We start from the raw sequence: 19,036 nt of genomic DNA, 5'->3' as shown, positions 1-19,036 counted from the left end.
CGGTGGGGCGGCCGCCGCCCACCCCCAGGCCCACCAGCCCCAGGCCGACCGCTGGCCCAGCGAATCCGGAAAGGAATCCCCAGAGAGAGCTGTATATTTGAATGACGTGTTTATTTTAAAAGGGAGTCCTGGGTCTATCTTACCCACTCTTTTTACTAAAGCCTATCAGTACCTGTTCCTCTGTGTCACCAGCCACAGTGAAGAATCCTGGGGTACCAGAAATCCATGAACCTGTCTCTTCAATATATAGTCCAAATCCAATGTTGAGATGAAACAATTAGGAAGCTCCCTCCATCGTGGTCAGCATTCAATTATTAGCATAGAAAAGGCACATTTTCTCAATGGTTTTCCCTGACTTTAGAATCCACCAGTGACGTGACAGATGGCCTCAGCTTTCTTCTGGCCCCGCAGGGACTGTAAAACAAAGATATTATCCTGAACCAGGAGGCAAACACACTGCATTCTACTCTGTGGTCTTGTTTCAAAGGGAGAACAAGTGACACCCCCACCACTACGACAAAGGTAAATGAAGGAAATAACCATCAAGAAGCAATCTTCTTGTGTGGCTTGTCCTTCACCCCCCCAACCAACCCCCACCCCCACCCCGTGAGTTCATGGCCACACACATGACCTACCCCCAAACAGTGCTTCAGTTCTGCCCAGTGGAACCAGCTTAACCTCTGACTGGGAACTGGTTTCCCAAAGTGTAGAGAGCTATGACTAGCAGTCGCACTTCGAGGCCTAGCTCAGTGAAAGGACTCAAGTCTAAGGAGGCCAGCAGCCAGCAGAGCCAAGGAGCAGAAAGGCACGCAAGCAAATCCAGCCCAGTCTCATTTTGCCCAGGCTCAGGGAGAACATGTGAGTGGTCATCAGCTAATCACTGACAGAGCTGGGCCTAGAATTTGTGGTCTTTCATTTTAGTGCTCTACTGTATCATCAGATGGAGAGCTGCACAAAACTGCTTGCAGAGGTGACAATCTCCTAAATGCCCAACATTGGGCTTACAGAAATGATCTCATTTGAGCCTTGCCATATCCTTATGAAGTGGACATTAGTAATGTCTCCATTTTATAGGTGAGTTGACTGAGGCAAAGAAAACTGAATGATTTGTCCCAAAATCCATGGTGGTAAGAATAGAGCAGGAATAAGAATACAGAATTCAGCACAGTGAATTTAATTGATAGAGCATTTGTGTTCTGCTTTAAACAGTCTAGAAGTAAAAAATGTATATTAACAAAAAAGAGGGGAAAGGGGTAATTCAGAAATAATTATTTCCTTTGTGAAAGGATTTACCATAGGATTCTTAAAATGGCAAGTTCCACATGTGCACACTATTCCACCTAGAAACATTTTTTTCTTCCTGGAACTTTCTGAGAAGCCTGTATCACATATGACACCATGTAAGTAACTATTCCATAAACATGCAAATATCTGCATCAGGCTAATTCTAAATTCCTCCTGTTGTTTTATTTGGTTACACTGAAGAAGAACTATCAAAGTCATGTTTTTCAAAGACATTTTTAACTTCATTTATTAATATTTAGTAAATATCCCTTGGGCCCATACTAAACATTTTAAGAGTATTTTAAAGAATGTGCAAAAGAGGAGTTCTAACAGATTAATGATGATTAGGAGTTGAATTGATACCAGTGAATCCTTTCATAGTTGCTAACTGTTCCCCAAACTCAATTTCCTCTACTTCCACCTCCTCACACTTCCTCTGGCTCCTTCCTTCCTCACTGGCTGTAAGCTCCTGAGGGCAACGAGTGTGTCTACCATGTTCTTGCTGTGTCTATCTGCATTTAGGAAGCACACAACCAATTTTGAAAATTCCTGATGCTCAATATTAATAAACCAGGTCATCTTTAAAACAGGTTTTTAATACTAAGATTCTGTTACTCTCATTTATAAACTCTCGATTATAAACAAGGATAACATATATCCTTGTTAAGACACCTTTTGAATGTTTGGATATCATTTTAGAAGGTGAAGTTAAGCAAAGAAAGGTTACATTTGTAATTTTTTAAAGCAAATTTAACTCACTATATGCCATGTTTTAAGAGCTTTCATGTGTATTAGCTGATTTAACTATATATGTACATATATTCATTTACCTGCAATCTAGATCCAGTAGCTACTCCTATGTACCAGGTACTATGGCAGAGGCTGCTGGGGATCCTGAAATGAGAAAGACACAGCTCCTGCCCTCAAACAGCTTAATTTAGTGCAGTGCTTTATAAAGTATGGTCAGTAATCAACAGTATCAACATCAGCTCAGAACCTGCAAATGCAAATTCCCATGTCCCTACTCCAAACTTCCTAAATCAGAAACTATGGGGTGGGGCCCAGCAAAGTTTTTCATAATTTCTCCATGTGACTCTAATACTCGATTTTGAGAACCCGTGATTTAGTGGAATATGTGGAAGAAATACCGACCTACCTAATCAGACACTAAGGCAAAAATAAATAAATAAATAAATAAATAAATAAATAAATAAATAAATAAATAAATAACATGCTCTAGAAGTTTGGTCATAGGAAAGCTCAGTTAGGAAGTGCCTGAGAATTTGGAAAGCTTTTTGCTCCTATTCATTCAGTGCATTATTGGTCTTATACTGTGTGCAAGGCACTGCACTGGGTGCCGAGAAACCAAAGACTAAACACTGTTTCAAGGAGCTCATGAAGGGGTGATCTATGGGATGAGTAGTTGAAGTCTCTGAATGCATCTTTATTATGATCTGATCATGAAAGGAATAAGAAAGGACAATAAAAATATCACCATTAATTACTATTATGGTACTGAAAGTAGTTATTTGGAACTCAAAGCTGAACAGTGGTTCCAAATACAAAATATTTGTAACAAGTATCTTAAATATCATGCTACCAATAAGAAGAATCAACACTTAAAATTTTTGGTACGTATTTCATTCGTGATTCACTCATTCAACATTTATTGTGTACTTACTAAATGTAAGCATCGTGTGTGCTACTGACCAGGTGGGAGAGTCAAAGGGAATGTACGGACCCCATCCTACAGGAACTCACAACCCTGTGAGGTAATGATGCCAGGCATGGCAGTGTTTGTTGGTACACCTCAGTTTGTTTTTGTCAACGATAGACACCAAATAAAAATGTTAAAGAATGAAACCTCATGATCTTAAAAATTGTTGGTTACTATAGAATGCTCACAGATAACAGCGTAGCAGGAATGAACTTCTGAAATGTATTAACAAAAAGACTTTTTTCTATAACTGAGAAAAAGTTATTTCTCAGTTATGAATTATTTCTTTTTCAAGCCTCCACCCAGCTGCAGTGACAATAATCTCACCAATGGAAGCCTTGTCTCTTCCCCAGGGCTGTGTTAATTGGGTCGGGGAATTTCTGAAGAGCCAAGATGGGAAGCAGGATATTCAGGTCCTAGCATCACTGGTCCCCCACAGGGGTTTGGAGATGTTCCTTGTCCACTCTGGTGTTTGGTGTTCTGTCTCATGGTTTTGGTGCTGAGAGGCCTGGTTCTTCCAATCAAGGTGACAGCCTGGCTTGAGGGTCGGGGAATGTCTGTCTTCCTTGCCCTGTGATGGGGACAGAATCTCGTGTGAGATGGCCCTTCTGTCTAGATATATTTGTTTTTGTTTTTGTTTTTTTAATTTTTTTTTTATTTATGATAGTCACACAGAGAGAGAGAGAGAGAGAGAGAGAGAGAGAGAGAGAGAGGCAGAGACACAGGCAGAGAGAGAAGCAGGCTCCATGCACCGGGAGCCCGACGTGGGATTCGATCCCGGGTCTCCAGGATCGCGCCCTGGGCCAAAGGCAGGCGCTAAACCGCTGCACCACCCAGGGATCCCCTGTCTAGATATATTTGAAACATCACCTCAGAATTTGTTAGAAATGCAAATTCTCCCCCAATCCAACTTCCTACACCAGGACTCCGATTAAAGCCAATCACCTGACCACAAGTTCTCTGAGCCTCCACTCTCCCAGGCTCTGCCCAGGATGGAGCAGGGGCAGGCTTTACCAAATAGTCTCTCCTTTGCGGAGTATTACAATCTCATTCTACTGCCTCTTCTCTGAATCTTGATGTTTTTTTCCTGCCCCAGGGAATGCTCCGTCTAGAGATTTTTGGTTCAGAGGCAACTGGAAATATCTTAACGGATTTAGTTTTAAAGCAGAGAAGTACTTCTGGGAAATTAAGAAAACTAGACAGAGCTTACCTGTCACAAAACATTTTTGCTGATAAGAAGCTTGGGGCTTTAGGTGAGGCGATTGGTCTAGAAAACCACAAGGAAAAAGATCACACAGCAAGGATGTATAATCATACTTTCAGAGTCTTCAACTCATTTTTCCCCACCCACACCACCATCCTGCCACTTGCCTCCTTTGATGACGGTCAGGAGGCTGTTACTGACTACCTGTCACTATCTCCAGGTAGTGGCAACAGAGGAGGCACTTTACAAACTCTAGTTCCAACCTCACAACACTGTAGGATGGCCCTAAAATGTCCACTTCACAACTGAGCACACTGCAGTGGGGAGACAGGACATATTTGTGCTAGGTGAGTGCTGGAGCCACCCAAAGCCTGCGCTTTCTGCACTTCTCTAGACTTAATTATAGTTGAATGCTTTCTAAAAACCAGCTACCGGTTAATAAGCATCTGCTCTGTGCCAAGCAAGTTATATAATCTGTACTCCTTTGATAATTCTTCACAGATGTTAGCACAGCATTTTTTTTCTGATAAGATTGAGGCTGAGGGACTCAAGGTCTTGTTTTGCAGCCGAACAAAATTTGAACTAAGGTCTAGTTTTCAAGCCCAGGCTTCTTCCAAGAGAACTGCTTTTGCCATTAAAACAACGTGCCTTCCGGCAAAGGAAATGAGAATACTAATTTCACTATTGTCATGAAAATGTAATCAGACTTTAGATATAAAATACTACCATCCTAATACCCTGAAGTTAATACACTTAACCCCAGATTAGAACATCCAAATACCTGCCTCAGCTAGGCTCTAAAACTCTGTTCTAGTTTGGGCAAGTCATTCCAATGTCCTTCAGGTCAGCTTCCTCGACACTAAAATGAAAGAAGTGGCCTAACTTAAGTTTCTGCCCAGCTCCGAAATTCAATTTCTAGATAAAGTATCGTCTACATAAATGATGAAGAAAAATTGCAAAAACACCTGTCCTCAGCTTTCCTTTATCTTTTTGATTTAGCATCTCACTTATTTCCCAATTTTTTTTTCAAGGTTTATCTTTTAGCATCCTCAGAGTCATTCCTGTGTCTTAAAGCAGTAATGTCCAATAAAATGACACATCATAGAAGATGCAAACAGCACTTAGAACACTTCCGCAAGTTTTAGATGTGCTTAATGTTTTGGGATGTTATCAGTCTTGCACAAAAGATGAAAAACAAGTAGAAGAGACTTCTTGGAGCGTAGTTGTAAGTGCAGTGAACTTGAGCGCCCGCCTTGCCACCTCCTCACTCCCTATTCTCAGCGAACGACCCTAGGTCTCGGTTTCCCTGCCTGGAAGAGGAGCACTCTCCTAACACATACGTCGCAGGGCTCTTCTGAGGAGAACCCAGTACCTGGCCCACCGTAAACGTCTAGCAAATTTATTATTTTCACACGTGAGCAAGTTTATTCGGAGTATTACTTCAGAGAATTCTTGAGCACCTACGATGTGCGGAGCCATGGGCTTACAAGGAATTAAGGTATCTGGCCTTACATCATCCTACTGAAAAAGGTTTAAGGGAAGTAGGTTGAAAAGGAACCAAAACGACGGCAGCCACGAGCGGCGCCATATTTAGGTCAACGGACTTCCCGGCCGCCCCGCTGCTTTCCCGCGAGACTGTTTTTAGGAATCCCTTTGGCCTCTGCCATTGGACGTCACAGGAAGCGCGCCCAACCGTGGCCCGCTCCGGGAACTTCGTTTTTCCCGTCCCTTCTTGCAAGACGTCAAACGCCAATCAGTTCCCTCTGCAGAAGTCCCTTCCACTTCTTTCGGCCCCGGGAGTCTCCCCTCCGCCAGATCTCTCCCAGCACCCCTGCAAGCCACCAGAGGCGGAGCGGGGCGCGCGGCGCACCCGGGATGACGTCACGTGCAAGGCCCCGAGCGTGACGTCACTTCCGGGACGCTTCCTTCGTGGAGCCTTGTGGGTAGCTGGCCGGGGTCTCCTGGCGACGACGATGGCGGGGGATGTGGGCGGTCGCAGCTGCACGGATTCGGAGCTGCTGCTGCACCCGGAGCTGCTGTCTCAGGAGTTTCTTCTCCTCACCCTGGAGCAGGTCGGGTGCGCCGGTCGGGGTGGGCCTGTTTGGGAGCGGGATCCGGACTTGAGCCGGCCCGGGTAACCCTCCGTGGGAGCGGACACGCCCGCCGCCGGCGCCCCTCCCGCCCGGTGTGTGTCTCTGACGACTCCACGCGGGCTGACCGCGTCTCCTCACACCCCGGTCCGGGAAGACACGTGTTTGGAATATCAGGAATTCCTCGGAAGGAGGACTTACCTTTTTGGGTCTTTGATGGCTCCGACGGAGGAACCGTAGGCGACCCCTGCGGCCCCCAGCGGGGGTGAGGGGGGAATCGAAGTAGAAATGAAGGGCGGTGGTCAGGGCCTGTCAGGGCTGGAATCGCCCTTTGTTCATCTCTCACCTCGTTAAAGACGAAACTCAGCCTCGGAGAAGTGAAGCGACTTATTTCAAAGGTCGCTACGTGGTGCAGGCAGGAGAACTCGGGACCCCTGGCCCTCACGGCAGCATTTCTTCTTTTCGAGCTAATGAAATATGGCCTGAGATAGTCAACAAAAAATAGGGCCAGGAAAGTGATGAATATGAGTGGTAGAGAATTGCTGAAAGTGGCTTGAAATATCACGTTTTGTTGCTTTCCTTGTTTGCCCCTCAGTACTCAGATTTCCTCAAGCCCTGCTGAGTGTATTTATTGACGGGACTTAACCTTTCAAACACGGTTCTCACGCTTTTTAGGTGCATTCCCCGCCCCCCCGCCAGGGCCTGTTAGAACACGGATTACCGGGCTCCACCCCCACAGTGTCGGATTCGGGAGGTCCGGGGTGTGTCCTAAGAGTGGACATTTTCAGCAAGTTCCTGCTGTTAGCTCATAGCTTGAGCACCGCCCCTGGAGCAGTGCTGCCCAAACTAAGGTGCCGGGGAATCCTCTGGGAATGTTATCCAAGACAGTCTCCTGGGTTTTTCCGTATCTCTGAGCGAGTAGAGGGTGAAAACTGATAACAAAGGGTGGTCAGGTATAAGAGAGAAAAGTAATATTTGTGCTTTTAAATATTGAAGAAAAAAGTAATCGGGGTAATAAGGTTATCAGAGGACACAGATTGGGCTTGTTTTGCCATTTATACTGAACACCAATGTTCCCAGGCCTTTCTGAATTGCAGATGAAGCGTGTATCCTCATTTTTCTTCCTGAATCCAAACTCTCTATCCATAACTACTCCTTTTCCTTTTGCCACATTTTCCATGATGTTGAGAGGAAATTGAAAAGTGAGGAAGAATGAGGCAGTTTAGATGGGTGGTTGGACAGTGACTGGAAGCTACTTGAAAGGACTGGTGACAACATGATGCACTGTTACCAAAACAGGCATCAGTAAGGGGACTGCAGTGTCCATCTGTAGGGCCATTTGAAATCTTGGTTGTTGACTCCAATTTAAGAAGCATTTTTAGGGAGACATGGGAAACAAAATACAGGGTGAGACCTGCAGCCCACTACTTTGATCATGAGAGTAACACACTGTGTAACTCAGCATGTAGTGATTGTTGTCGCCTTTGGGTGGGGGGGGGGGGGCGGCGTTGATTTCTCCAGGCAGTCTCCCATCTTCAGTTTACTTCATAGACTAAGAGATGCTACTGTAAATGGTCTCCATGCCTGGTATGCTGACTGACCTGTGGTGGACTGCAGTCCTTGTCACACTGGGATCATGTGACCATTGTCTTTTAAGATGAGGCTGAGCCTAATATTTGCAGAGCGTAACTCTATAATACTTACAGTATACTCTGTGGGTCTGCAGTATAGTAAAGTCCCTATAAGTCCCTATATGAGGGCAGCCCGGGTGGCGCAGTGGTTTAGCACTGCCGTCAGTCCAGGGCCTGATCCTGGAGACCTGGGATCAAGCCCCACGTCGGGCTCCCTGCATGGAGCCTGCTTCTCCCACTGCCTGTGTCTGTCTCTCTCTCTCTCTCTCTCTGTGTCTCTCATGAATAAATAAAATCTTAAAAAAAAAAAAAAAGTACCTGTATGACTTAAATAACAGGCTTAAATAACAAATTCTATAATTATAGTAAATATGTAATAATTATAAAAAAAATTATAAATTATGAGTTGTGTTACATTAAATTTTATGTATTATAATCTTGTGTTATAAATTCTAAGTAAATAAGTTATACAGCTTAAATTTTATGATGGTAAATAAATTGCAAATTACATCATTATTAAACTTCATGAAGTTTGTTACTTAAGCAGAAATGTTCTACCCTGTTAGGTAGGTAGTAATTACCATGAAGAATGCTATTTTGAAATTACTTTTCTTTTCCACAGAAGAACATAGCTGTTGAAAATGACATAAGAATAAACAAAGACAATCTCACTGATCTTTATGTTCAGCACGCAATACCGTTGCCTCAGAGAGAGTTGCCAAAGAATAGATGGGGGAAAATGATGGAAAAGAAAAGAGAGCAACATGAGATGAAAAACGAGACTAGAAGGTACTTCTTAGCGGTTCTGGTTTTTATCTTACATGACTTAACAACTTCGCTTTTCTTTTTTTTTTTTTCCTCCAGGTAAACTTAGGTAAGAAACATTTGTTTACTCAATAACTATTAAGCACCAGGCACTGTGCTTATAGCATGAGTGAAACTGACAGAATTCCCTGCTCTTATTTTAATTGGGAGAAACATAATTTAAAAAATTAGGTAGAACATATGCTGTGTTACATAGTGACAAGTGCTAAGGAGAAAAGTAAAATGGAGAGAGAGTACCGTTTTAGGTACACTGGCCAGGAGCAACCTCACTGAGAAATGACATGTCAGGAGAGAAACCTGTAGAAGGTAGAGTGCAAGCTAGCATTCGAAACAGACTACGAGAGTCTGGGTCAGGAGTGTGCCCATCATAAACTAAGAACAATAAAGAGGCCATCAAGGCTAAAGTAGAGAGAATCAAGGGGAGAGTAAAGAGCCTTATTGGAGGTAAGTAGGGGAGCTTGTTGGTTAGATCGCGTAAAGCTTTGTAAGTTATAAGAACTTTGGCTTTGCTCTGAGATAAGAAGCCATTGAAGGATTTTGAGCAGAGTGATGACACCATCTGATACGCATTTTCACAGCATCACTCTGGCTGCTGTACTGAGAAGTGATTTAAGATGTGGGGAGGGGAACAGGGAAGTCAGTCAGGAGGCTATACTGTGATCCAGGCAATGGATATGGTAACTTCATAGATGGTGACTTCGACTAAAGTCGTGAACTTCATAAGAAGTGGTTGGAGTCTTGGATGTATTTTGGAGGTAGAGCCAAGATTTGCTGAGTTGTGAGAAAAAAGTGAAGTCAAATAAGATTTTAAGGTCTTTGAATAATACAGAAATGAAGGAGCTGTGGTATTGCTTCAAGGACACTGAAATTTTTAAATTTCAAGAAGTTTTTCATAAAACCACAAGCAAATGAATTTCCTTTTTAAAGGAAGGTTACAGGGCAGCCCGGGTGGCTCAGCGGTTTAGTGCTGCCTTCAGCCCAGGGCATGATCCTGGAGACCCGGGATCGAGTCCCGCGTCAGGCTCCCTGTATGGAGCCTGCTTCTCCCTCTGCCTGTGTCTCTGCCTCTCTCTCTCTCTCTCTCTCTGTGTGTCTCTCAGAAATAAATAAATAAGATCTTAAAAAAAAAAATACAAAAAAAAATAAATAAAAGAAGGTTACACTTCTTTGATAGTGATAGTTTAATGAAGACAAAGTGAGTTATTTCTTTTCCTATATCTATTTTATCACAAGTGGGTGCTATGGATTAATTACTGAATTCATTTTTAGAGCTTTCTCTTTGTAAGGTACTATTATCGTCAGTGATTGTGGGAGAAGGTGGAATGAGGGCTGAGGGTGAAGGAGAATGCTAGCTCTGAGTTGATGAGGGGTGTTAATCTCTAGTTACAAAGAGTCATTATTGATAGAGTATTCTCCAAGTATGAAAACAGTTGAAGAATATAACATGCGTGCTCTTAGTTTTTTGGAAAAGGAATAGTCTTTCTTTTGATCAGGGACACATTCAATTCAGGTTGAGTTTCATTTTAGCTTGATGGTTATATGTTGGTACAGGCTACATATTAGTGTTAGCTTTTGTAAATCTATAGATTAGGCCAAACATATCTTCAATTTACTTTTGTTGAGTCATTTTTTTTTTTTTTTGGAAAAGATTTATGTGTTTATTTTAGAGAGCATGAGTAAGCGGGAGGAGGAGAGGGAGAGAGAGGGAGAGAATCCTGAAGCAGACCCTGTGCTGAGTGCAGAGCCCAGAGCCCACTATAGGGCTCTGTCCCAGGATCCTGAGATCATGACCTGAGCCGAAATCATGAGTTGTCTGCTTAACGAGCTGTGCCACCCAGGCACCTCTTATTTTTGTTGATTCTTAATAAGAAAGTATTTTCTTCTTGATCTGCGCATTCAGGCATATTGTCCTAAGCAAAGCTTTCAATACTGTTACTTCAAATGATCCTTTAAGTCCCTCAATATCCTTTTGGAAGGGATTGTGACTTTGTAAAAAAAAAAAAAGTCACAAATTTGACTCTTGAATCAGAACATTAAAGCTGGAAGGATCTAAGAGATCCAGGTATTGTTGAATTGCTTATTTTTCTGTGGAGGAAATGAGCTCCAGAGAAATGTTGTGATGTTCCCCAGGTCACACAGAGCTAGGCCCAGATCAACAGTGCAGTGCTTCTCAAACTTCAGCATGCCTCTGGGATCTTCAGTTGAACTCTCACAAGCTGATGAGCCCTGTTTTCTCTGATGAGCCCTCTGTTTCCATTCTGCAGCAGCAGTGGATATGCAGGAAACTTATTTTGAGTTCTCTATGTAGGAACACAAACAGATGATGATCATCAGTGACCTAAGAATTAGTGAATTTAGCCAATCACCTAGAATCTGGTTAAAATTCAGATTCAGATCAGTACAGGTTAAGGCCCCAGATTCTGCATTTCTTAACAGGCTCGCAAGGTGATGCTTATGCTGTTGGTCCATCCACCACACTTTGAGTAGCAAGGCGGAAGTGTTCTTCCTAATAACTAGCTGCTCAAATTCTTTTACATGTTTAATTAAAAGGTTTTTTTTCCCCATAAATTTGTTATTTCACTTGAGATATAGTGGATAATGGACAAATGAATGCTTTTATTACTTAATCTTTATCATTCAGAGTGGAAATTAGGTTTTCAGAAGCTAAACATCAAGATTTGCCAAATTTTAAAATCAAAATTACACAAATATTATAGTTATAATTTAGAAAGCGTCTTGGCTTTAGAAACCTTTGATTAATAGAATGTTCTCACTGTTTGTAGACAGCTACTGAGGTACTCTTGCTGTAATTTTATAGTTCATTATTCTTTTTAAATAATAATTATTACATAGTCAAGATAATCTTATCAATTAGGTGGGGTAGGGTGATTTTTAAAACTGAATTTTTTTTTTTTTTTTTTTTTAATCACCAGGGAATCTTCTTTAAGTTCTAGGGTTAAGTGGTTGATGTTTTAAAAATACCTGTATCTTGTGTGTACATTACAGCTAACTTATGTTTCTTGTCAATAAATATTGTAAACTTTCAAGCATTAGAAAATTGATCATTTCATTTAGGGTGATAATAGAAAACTTCATTCCCAGGGGTCCTACTTAAAATAGATTAGTCTTACCGATAAATATTTTTGGTCGTTGTTTTAGCTTTGAGTTCCTGCAAAGGTTTGCCATTGCAGATGGTATTTTTCAAGAATATGTCTCTTTGATTTCAGGACTAGCACTGTAGATGGGTTAAGGAAAAGACCTCTTATTGTGTTTGATGGAAGTTCAACAAGTACAAGCATCAAAGTGAGAAAGACAGAGAATGGAGATAATGATCGACTCAGGCCTCCTCCTCAGGCAAGCTTTACCAGTAATGCCTTTCGAAAATTGTCAAATTCCTCTTCAAATGTTTCACCCCTAATTCTGTCTTCCAATTTGCCTATGAACAATAAAATGGAACACAATAATAATGACACTAAACAGAACCATGACTTAACGCATAGGAAAAGTCCTTTGGGTCCTGTGAAGTCCCCACCTTTGTCCCCTGTTGGAGCTACTCCCGTGAAGTTAAAGCGAGCTGCCCCTAAAGAAGAAGCTGAGGCTGTGGTAAGTGTGGGGTGGCTTCTGTGCTAGTAAGAGCGGGATGAAGGTTCTAAGTGCGTGGGCCTCCTGTAGCCAGGGTGGGCGGGGCGGGCTGGGCAAGCCAGGCCATAGGCAGTTCTTGAACTCTGAAATGGTCTGACTTACATGTCCTTTCTCATGTTGACTCCTGAAATCCTAAAATCCATGAAGATAAGCTAATCAAGTCTACTCAACTTATTTCTGTTTAAAATGTATAAAGCACGTCTCTTAGGCACTTTTCCTAGATTTTTCTCATTTCAATCCTTTAACCATTTTGGAACTAAAAGAGAAATATATTCCTTTATTAGTAGAGCTCAAAATGTTAAGTGATTTGTCCAAGGTCACATATTAAGTAGCATTTGAGAGCTTGTCGTTCAGTGTGTCTGTTTTACACTTACCTTAAAACCACACTACAGTGTTCAGGATTTATAGTGCCCCCCCTCCCCCTTTTCCTCAAATGTACCTATCCTTAGAGGGATATAGGAAGTTTAGGGGAATCTACTGTGTTGGTCTGTATTTTAATTAAGCATTTGGATGCTTCGATTTCATATACTGGCAAATTTGGTACAGATTGGTAATGTATTATTTTAGAGTTTAATTTATGAGATGGTATACACACACACTTGATTCTTCCCTAGGCTCCTCAGAAAATTATTTCTAAACATCCAGCAGCTTTACAGGCTTTATTTCTTGTCTTAGTCTATTTAGACTGCTATAACAAAAAAATAATACTGACTAGATGACTTACACAACAGACATGTATTTCTCACAGTTTTGGAGGCTGGGAAGTCCAGAATCAAGGTGCTGGCAGGTTCAGTGTCCGATGAGGGCCCACTTCCTGGTTCATAGTTGGCTGTTTTCCACTGTTTTTTTCATGTAGCAGAAGGGCAAGTAAGCTGTCTGAGGTCTCTTTTAAGGGCCCACTCATGAGAGTGCCTCCTTTGTGTCTTAAGCACCTGCCAAAGGCCCTTCCCCTTAATTCTAGAATTACATGTTGGGAATTAGGTTTCAACATAAGAATTTTGAGGGCACCTACACATTCAGACACACACATTTGTCTTTATTATGCTCTTTGAATTGTGTGTCAAAGGGGTGAAAACTCAGAGTAGGTCAAACATTCTAAAATAGTAGTAGAAAGAAGATAACTAGTGTAAATATGACCAGCTGTTCTTACATTAGTTCATCGCTTCAGCCATCCTGTGACATAGCACAGTTCTTTTTCTTGTTGAATAGATGAGGAAATAGAAGTTCATTTTAAATTTTTTGAAAATTTTATTTATTCATTTATTTGTTTGTTTATTAGGTGCATGCACGCGCACACGTGTATGTTTGTATGAAAGAGTGAGCACAAGGGTGGGGGGAAAAGGGAGAGGGAGAAGCAGACTCCCCGCTGAGCAGGGAGCCCCATGTGGAGTTTGATGCCAGGACTCCGAGATCATGACCTGAGCCGAAGGCAGACACTCTACCAACTGAGCCACCCAGGCTCCCTAGAAGCTCAGTTTAAACGAACTTGTCCAGGGTTCAAGAGTTAGTAAGTGGACAGGCTGCAGAATATAGGCCTGTTTGACCTCAGTGCATGAACTTCTAAAGACACCGAGCTGCCTACTTATTTCAGTTACTTTTGTGGGAAAAACAGATAAGAATGAGAAGGACAGAAAAAAAAAAGTAGGAAAAAGAACTTAGACCTCAAATAATATAATAAAGAGTCTCGAGGATCTTTTTTTCTTAAAACACATCTTTCTACTCAGAAAAAATTTACTCTTTCAGAGATGTGATTTTATTTTATCTCTAAATTTACTAGTATTAAGATCTTGGACTGTGAGATTTTGAGGAAGGCAGTGGAGTAGGCAGGGAGGAAGCAAGTCTGGAGCTGTCAGTGGTTTTCAATTCTGAATACATTTTAGGATTACCTGGAAGAGCTTCCACAGAACCCAGACAGAAGTCAGAGCCTCATCCCTGCTACCTTCTGTGGATTCTGACTTAATTGGTTCTGGGATAAGGCCCAGGTCTGGGCGTGTTTGTAAGTACTGTGGGTGATTCTAATATGCAAAGGTTTGAGAACCACAGCTGAAAAAAAATGGGTGGCAAGGGAGACTTGCTTTTTTTCCTTAATCTCCTAATGATCTTCTCCCACCAGATGGCAGCAGTGATTTACCATTTGTATATTAGTAGTAAACAGGTGGTTTTAAGTGCTCATTTCAAGCTATCCTCTGGCATTTCTGCAGATTTAAACTGATTTCTATTCATGTCTTTTCAGAATAACCTGAAGCCTCCAGAAGCAAAGAGGAAGATACAGCATGTTACATGGCCCTGAAGGAAAGTTTCCAAAAATGTAAATATAACTAACTGTAGTTTTTCAAGCAAGTTCACATATATTGACAGTATTTACAGAGATCCTGATTATTGTGGAATTTTCTTAAGAGGTTTAAAATTAGGTTGAAAAAGTCTTCCTTTCCCATTCCTTTTTTTTTTTTTCCTTTTTAAAATTTTTGCCTTTTGTGCCCTGATTAGGAAAGAATTTCTTTTTAAACAGATGGCTTAGTGTAAGTCATTTATATTGATCCTAGTCAGTCATTAGCTGCAAGTCTGATATAAAGCATCTGATGAATTTTAGGAATTATTTTCATTACTCTGTTTCAGTGTTTGGGGAAATTTGAGATTTTGTTTAAATTCAAAATATTTTAGAAGTTCACAATTTTTATTTCGTTTCCGTAGCAAAAGAATTTAACAGTTTATCCCAGTATTTTAGTAAATACTGCCAAACTCCTTCTCAAGGTTCACCAAGAAAAGCATATTTGTAGTGCTGCCAATAAACTATTCAGAATATACAGATGAAATTGCTGTTCTTAAGTGCTTACATTACTCTTTCCCATAAACATCAAAAGAGAACTCAGTGCTTGCTGCTGCTCCTTCCCTTGAAGTCATAACAGAATTGGTCTGTTAGGAGTTGACTGGTTAGTCTCAGAGCTGGTCCACCCTTTAGATGTCTTTGTCATGCAGCAGTCCTCACTATTATCATGAGCAGTCTGTGATCTCTGGGAGCTCAGGTGTCACTCCTTCTTGGGAGCTTCATCTTTTCAAAAAGATCTTAAAAGAAACTTTTAAGATCTTCAGGTGACATAGTCCTATTCGAGGTGGTACCTGATGGCAGAAGGTTTAGAGAATGGCGGGGCGGGGGATGAAATTCCAGCATTTCAGAGAGTCCAGGAGGGATAGTGCTGAGGCTGGAAGCTTAATATGACCTGGTGTAAACAGAAGAGAAGATGGTAAAGCCAGAAGTCACCACAAAGTGACAGCGTAGGAGGCGAGTACCAGCCGGATGGGGCTCCCTGCTGGGCTAACGGGCAACTTCCCACAGGGCTGTCACACGCACATTATCCACTGAGGTTTTGTGTTCGTGTTAAAGCAGTGTTACCATCCCAATTGTACAATGGAAATCCGTGGGAACATAGGGTATACCTTATACCCATGCATTCCTCTGTCCACTTTTTTGCCTTGTATTTCTAAGCAAGTACAGAGGATAGATACTTCATACTTTTCTCCTTATATGACTGATCTTCAAATTGGGGGTTCGCCTTTTCATTAACTTTTTACAGCAGTCTCATTCTTCTTTTGGTTTGTTAAAGCAAGTATTTTAGTTCAGCTATTAAATAGCCTTAGAAAAAATTCATTCAGCCTGGCAGGTAAGTACTGTACTAAAACTAGAACCCTACAGTTTCTAGCCATTCTGCCTTTATCCAAACTATAAATCTGTACAGATAAGACAAAATTGAATACAGTATGTGTTGCATAAGCCATTGACGTTATGGCAAAGTAGTGAATACATAGTTATCTGCAGGGCTGATACCTGTAATACTGTTGAAGGACAGCTGTCACCTTCTACATTACTGTATGTTAGAGGAGATTTTCAAAGTACAGATTTTAGGGTAGAATGACAAATTATATTTGATAATTCAGTTGTCCCTTCTGCTTACACCTGCATTTCTCTCTTAGTTAGGAGAGAGTTAGCCATTTGACAGTTTTAAGTCAATGGAAACTTTCTAGTTACTCAATAAAATTAATTTTTAATTTGTATATTTAACTTACAGAGTAGGTTGGTAATAACAGCTGAACTGTGTAACATTGTTGCTTCAAATTGAAGTTTATATTATGAACATTCAGAATCAATGCTCATATAGAAGCATATTATTGAGCTATTTTGAGTTTGAAATGTGGAGAAGTGCTAAACCATGTACTGTGTATTACATAATAGCAACATCTTAGAGCACTGTGCCTTCTCAAGGTGTATAGATATAGCTTGTCTTGAAATGTCTTCCTCCAAGCAGTGAAGCCTACCGAATGATGGGAATCTGAAGCACGTGTCGGGAATCTTAGGTTTTGAAGGGTTGCTTTGGTGTGCTTTAAAGTTTAGGACTTGATTTGAATGGCAAACAACTTTGGAATACCCTTGACTCACTTACATGGGTTAATATTGTTTCTATTGATTTCATATTCCAACAGAGCCACCCTTTTTTTTTTTATTATTGGGGTAGGCAAATGAATGGTTTGAGTCAGTGACTGGCTTTCGAGGTGTAGTTACAGGCACTTTACCACTTCCTGTCATTGGCAGGTGGTCCTGTCGTTTTCTTCCCCTTCTTCTTTGTCCCGTTTTCCTTTTTCTTACTCTCCTTTCCCATGTTTTAACTCTTTGCTTCCATTTTCCATCCTCCTTTCTGCAGACCCTAAGCGTCAGGCTTAGGTTTGCATCTCATAATGCTTGGCCCTATGCATTCATTGAGGAGTGAAGATAGGATGACCCCCAGTCCTGTATTTGAGGGATCATAGACTGCTGCGTGAATTCTGGAAATCTCAAGCCCCTGCAGCACCAAGGGCCCTAAATTGCTTCCCAGTGGCTGTAAAGGCAGTACAGTTTACCAAAATAGCTTTATTAATCTAGACAGCTACCAGGCACTTTGGAAAGTTGTTCAACTACTACTATGAGGCCATAATATTTTTGCTAGTATTGAAATTCTTCAGAATTGTAATTATTATTTGAAATAATATTTTGGTTGACTTAAGTTTTGAGAGAGGATTCTAAAACTGGTGTAGAGACTCATTGAATAGCAATGACCTTTTTAAAAACTTACATTAAGTAAAACTGCCAGTAGTTTAAATCATATGTATGTAAGAGCTTCCTCTATTTACTACTGTGCCACTTCAGTAATTTTTAGAGGCTACAAAATGGTCAAAATGTTTTTAAGTGTGCTCTTTTATTAAAATGCTTGTGCAGGTTTTGTAATTCAGTACAGAAAGTTTAACCTTGTAATGTACATTTTTGTATGTAAAAGGTCTTTTAAGTAGCTTTATCCTTATTTAATAAATGGAATAAAATTACTGAGTAGGTCTGTCATTCATAAAAAAATAAAGTGGAAAAACATTCTGTAATGACTTGATCTCATTTTATTTGAACAAACTATATGGTGGGAAAGTGTTATGCTTTATAGTAAAACCTTCTGTACCAGGATTGATTGGGATCAGGCTTGATGCCAGTTGTCCGGCCACATCTCAGGGTGCCCTTTTGAAGTGGTGGTGGGCCAGAGTGGCCCAGTATTTGGGATATCCTGATGCCACAGGGACTGCCACGCTGACTGCCACTATGCTTTGATGCATGGAAACAAGTCCCTCAAACTTTATCCTGAGTAAGCTTTCTTATAAACTGGAACAAACCAGAGGTTCAGTTAAAGGATTATTTATTCATGTCTGAGGTGGTCTTTAAAAAGTAAACTTCTAAACTGGTATGTTAATTTTGGAGACTGAAACTCTAACCGTTGGAAACATTTCAGGTTACTTTCTACCTTGAATTAAAAAAAAAAACAAAATGGGGATACCTGGGTCCAACCACCATTGTGGTTTCTTCTGAGCACTTCCTTACTTTCTACACTTCCAGCAGTTGAGCGCCTGCCTTCGGCTCGGGCGTGATCCCAGGTCTGGGGATTGAGCCTCTTATCATGCTCCTTGCAAAGAGCTTGCTTCTCCTTCTGCCTATGTCCCTGCCTCTCTCTGTGTGTGTTTCTCAGGGGTAAATGAATAAAATCTTAAAAAAAAAAAAGGCCATTTGGACAGAAGAGACAAAATTTATTTTCGTTGACATTGTTTTTACTAAAGTGCTTTTTACTGAAGTGCTTTGCTCTTGTTCTTTCTTTCTTTCTTTCTTTTTTTTTTTTTTTTTTTTAAGATTTGCTCTAATTTATTCATGAAAGACACAGAGAGAGAGAGAGGAAGAGACACAGGCAGAGGGAGAAGCAGGCTCCATGCAGGGAGCCCTTGTGGGACTTGATCCCAGGTCTCCAGGATCACACCCAGGGCCGAAGGCAGTGCTAAACCACTGAGCCACCAGGGTTGCCCTGCTCTTCAGTTCTTAAACCTAGTTGTCTATCCTATTGTGGCAGAAAAAATAAAGATGTGAGTCAATTACGTTTCTGCTCAATGAAATAATGGATAATTGTAATGACAGAAAATCAAACCGAGAAATGAAATAATGAGAGATGGGGAATGGAGGTTGAAGAGCTACCTTAAATGTAATAGTGGTTAGGAACGGCCTCTGTGAAAAGATGATTTTTAAGGGGAGACAGTTTCGGAAAGCTTTCAGGAAAAGCATCTTACATATGGTAGATGTTAAATGTCTACA

At 41.1% G+C, this 19,036-nt stretch overlaps 1 protein-coding gene and 1 long non-coding RNA gene across 7 annotated transcripts; one reads left to right on the top strand and one right to left on the bottom strand.

Moving 5' to 3' along the window:
* Positions 1-102: 102 nt before the first annotated feature.
* LOC112669726 (uncharacterized) lies at positions 103-7,340 on the bottom strand. 4 transcript variants are annotated; one of them, XR_004803055.2, is made up of 7 exons: positions 6,497-7,340; positions 5,171-6,302; positions 4,987-5,064; positions 4,212-4,268; positions 3,329-3,572; positions 2,115-2,178; positions 103-414 (listed from the first exon to the last, which is right to left on the bottom strand). It is a non-coding gene; the product is annotated as an uncharacterized LOC112669726 (long non-coding RNA). The 4 variants fall into 4 exon arrangements; XR_003142478.3 differs by having other exon boundaries at positions 4,987-6,302; positions 6,497-7,339; XR_003142481.3 differs by lacking the exon at positions 4,987-5,064 and having other exon boundaries at positions 5,646-6,302; positions 6,497-7,335.
* C10H2orf49 (chromosome 10 C2orf49 homolog) lies at positions 6,143-17,788 on the top strand. Of its 3 annotated transcripts, XM_025463066.3 has the most exons (5): positions 6,143-6,277; positions 8,549-8,715; positions 11,979-12,105; positions 12,232-12,354; positions 14,627-17,788. In XM_025463066.3, exons 1-5 carry the CDS (start codon positions 6,179-6,181, stop codon positions 14,681-14,683), a joined length of 573 nt encoding a protein of 190 aa, XP_025318851.1. In that variant the 5' UTR covers positions 6,143-6,178; the 3' UTR covers positions 14,684-17,788. The 3 variants fall into 3 exon arrangements, with proteins under 3 accessions (XP_025318851.1, XP_025318841.1, XP_048971348.1); XM_025463056.3 differs by having other exon boundaries at positions 11,979-12,354; XM_049115391.1 differs by lacking the exon at positions 14,627-17,788 and having other exon boundaries at positions 12,252-12,355.
* The last annotated feature ends 1,248 nt before the right edge of the window (positions 17,789-19,036 follow it).

Source organism: Canis lupus, chromosome 10 (assembly GCF_003254725.2).
Source record: "Canis lupus dingo isolate Sandy chromosome 10, ASM325472v2, whole genome shotgun sequence".
Classification (NCBI taxonomy): Eukaryota; Metazoa; Chordata; class Mammalia; order Carnivora; family Canidae; genus Canis; species Canis lupus.
The sequence above is the reverse complement of the archived record's forward strand: the minus strand, read 5'-3'. Positions and strand labels throughout refer to the sequence as shown.

Coding starts and splice junctions, on each gene's coding strand:
- C10H2orf49 (XM_025463056.3), top strand. CDS start 6,179: ATGGCGGGGGATGTGGGCGGTCGCAGCTGCACGGATTCGGAGCTGCTG. Junction 6,278..8,548: donor TTCTCCTCACCCTGGAGCAG/GTCGGGTGCGCC, acceptor TCTTTTCCACAG/AAGAACATAGCTGTTGAAAA. Junction 12,355..14,626: donor AAGAAGAAGCTGAGGCTGTG/GTAAGTGTGGGG, acceptor ATGTCTTTTCAG/AATAACCTGAAGCCTCCAGA.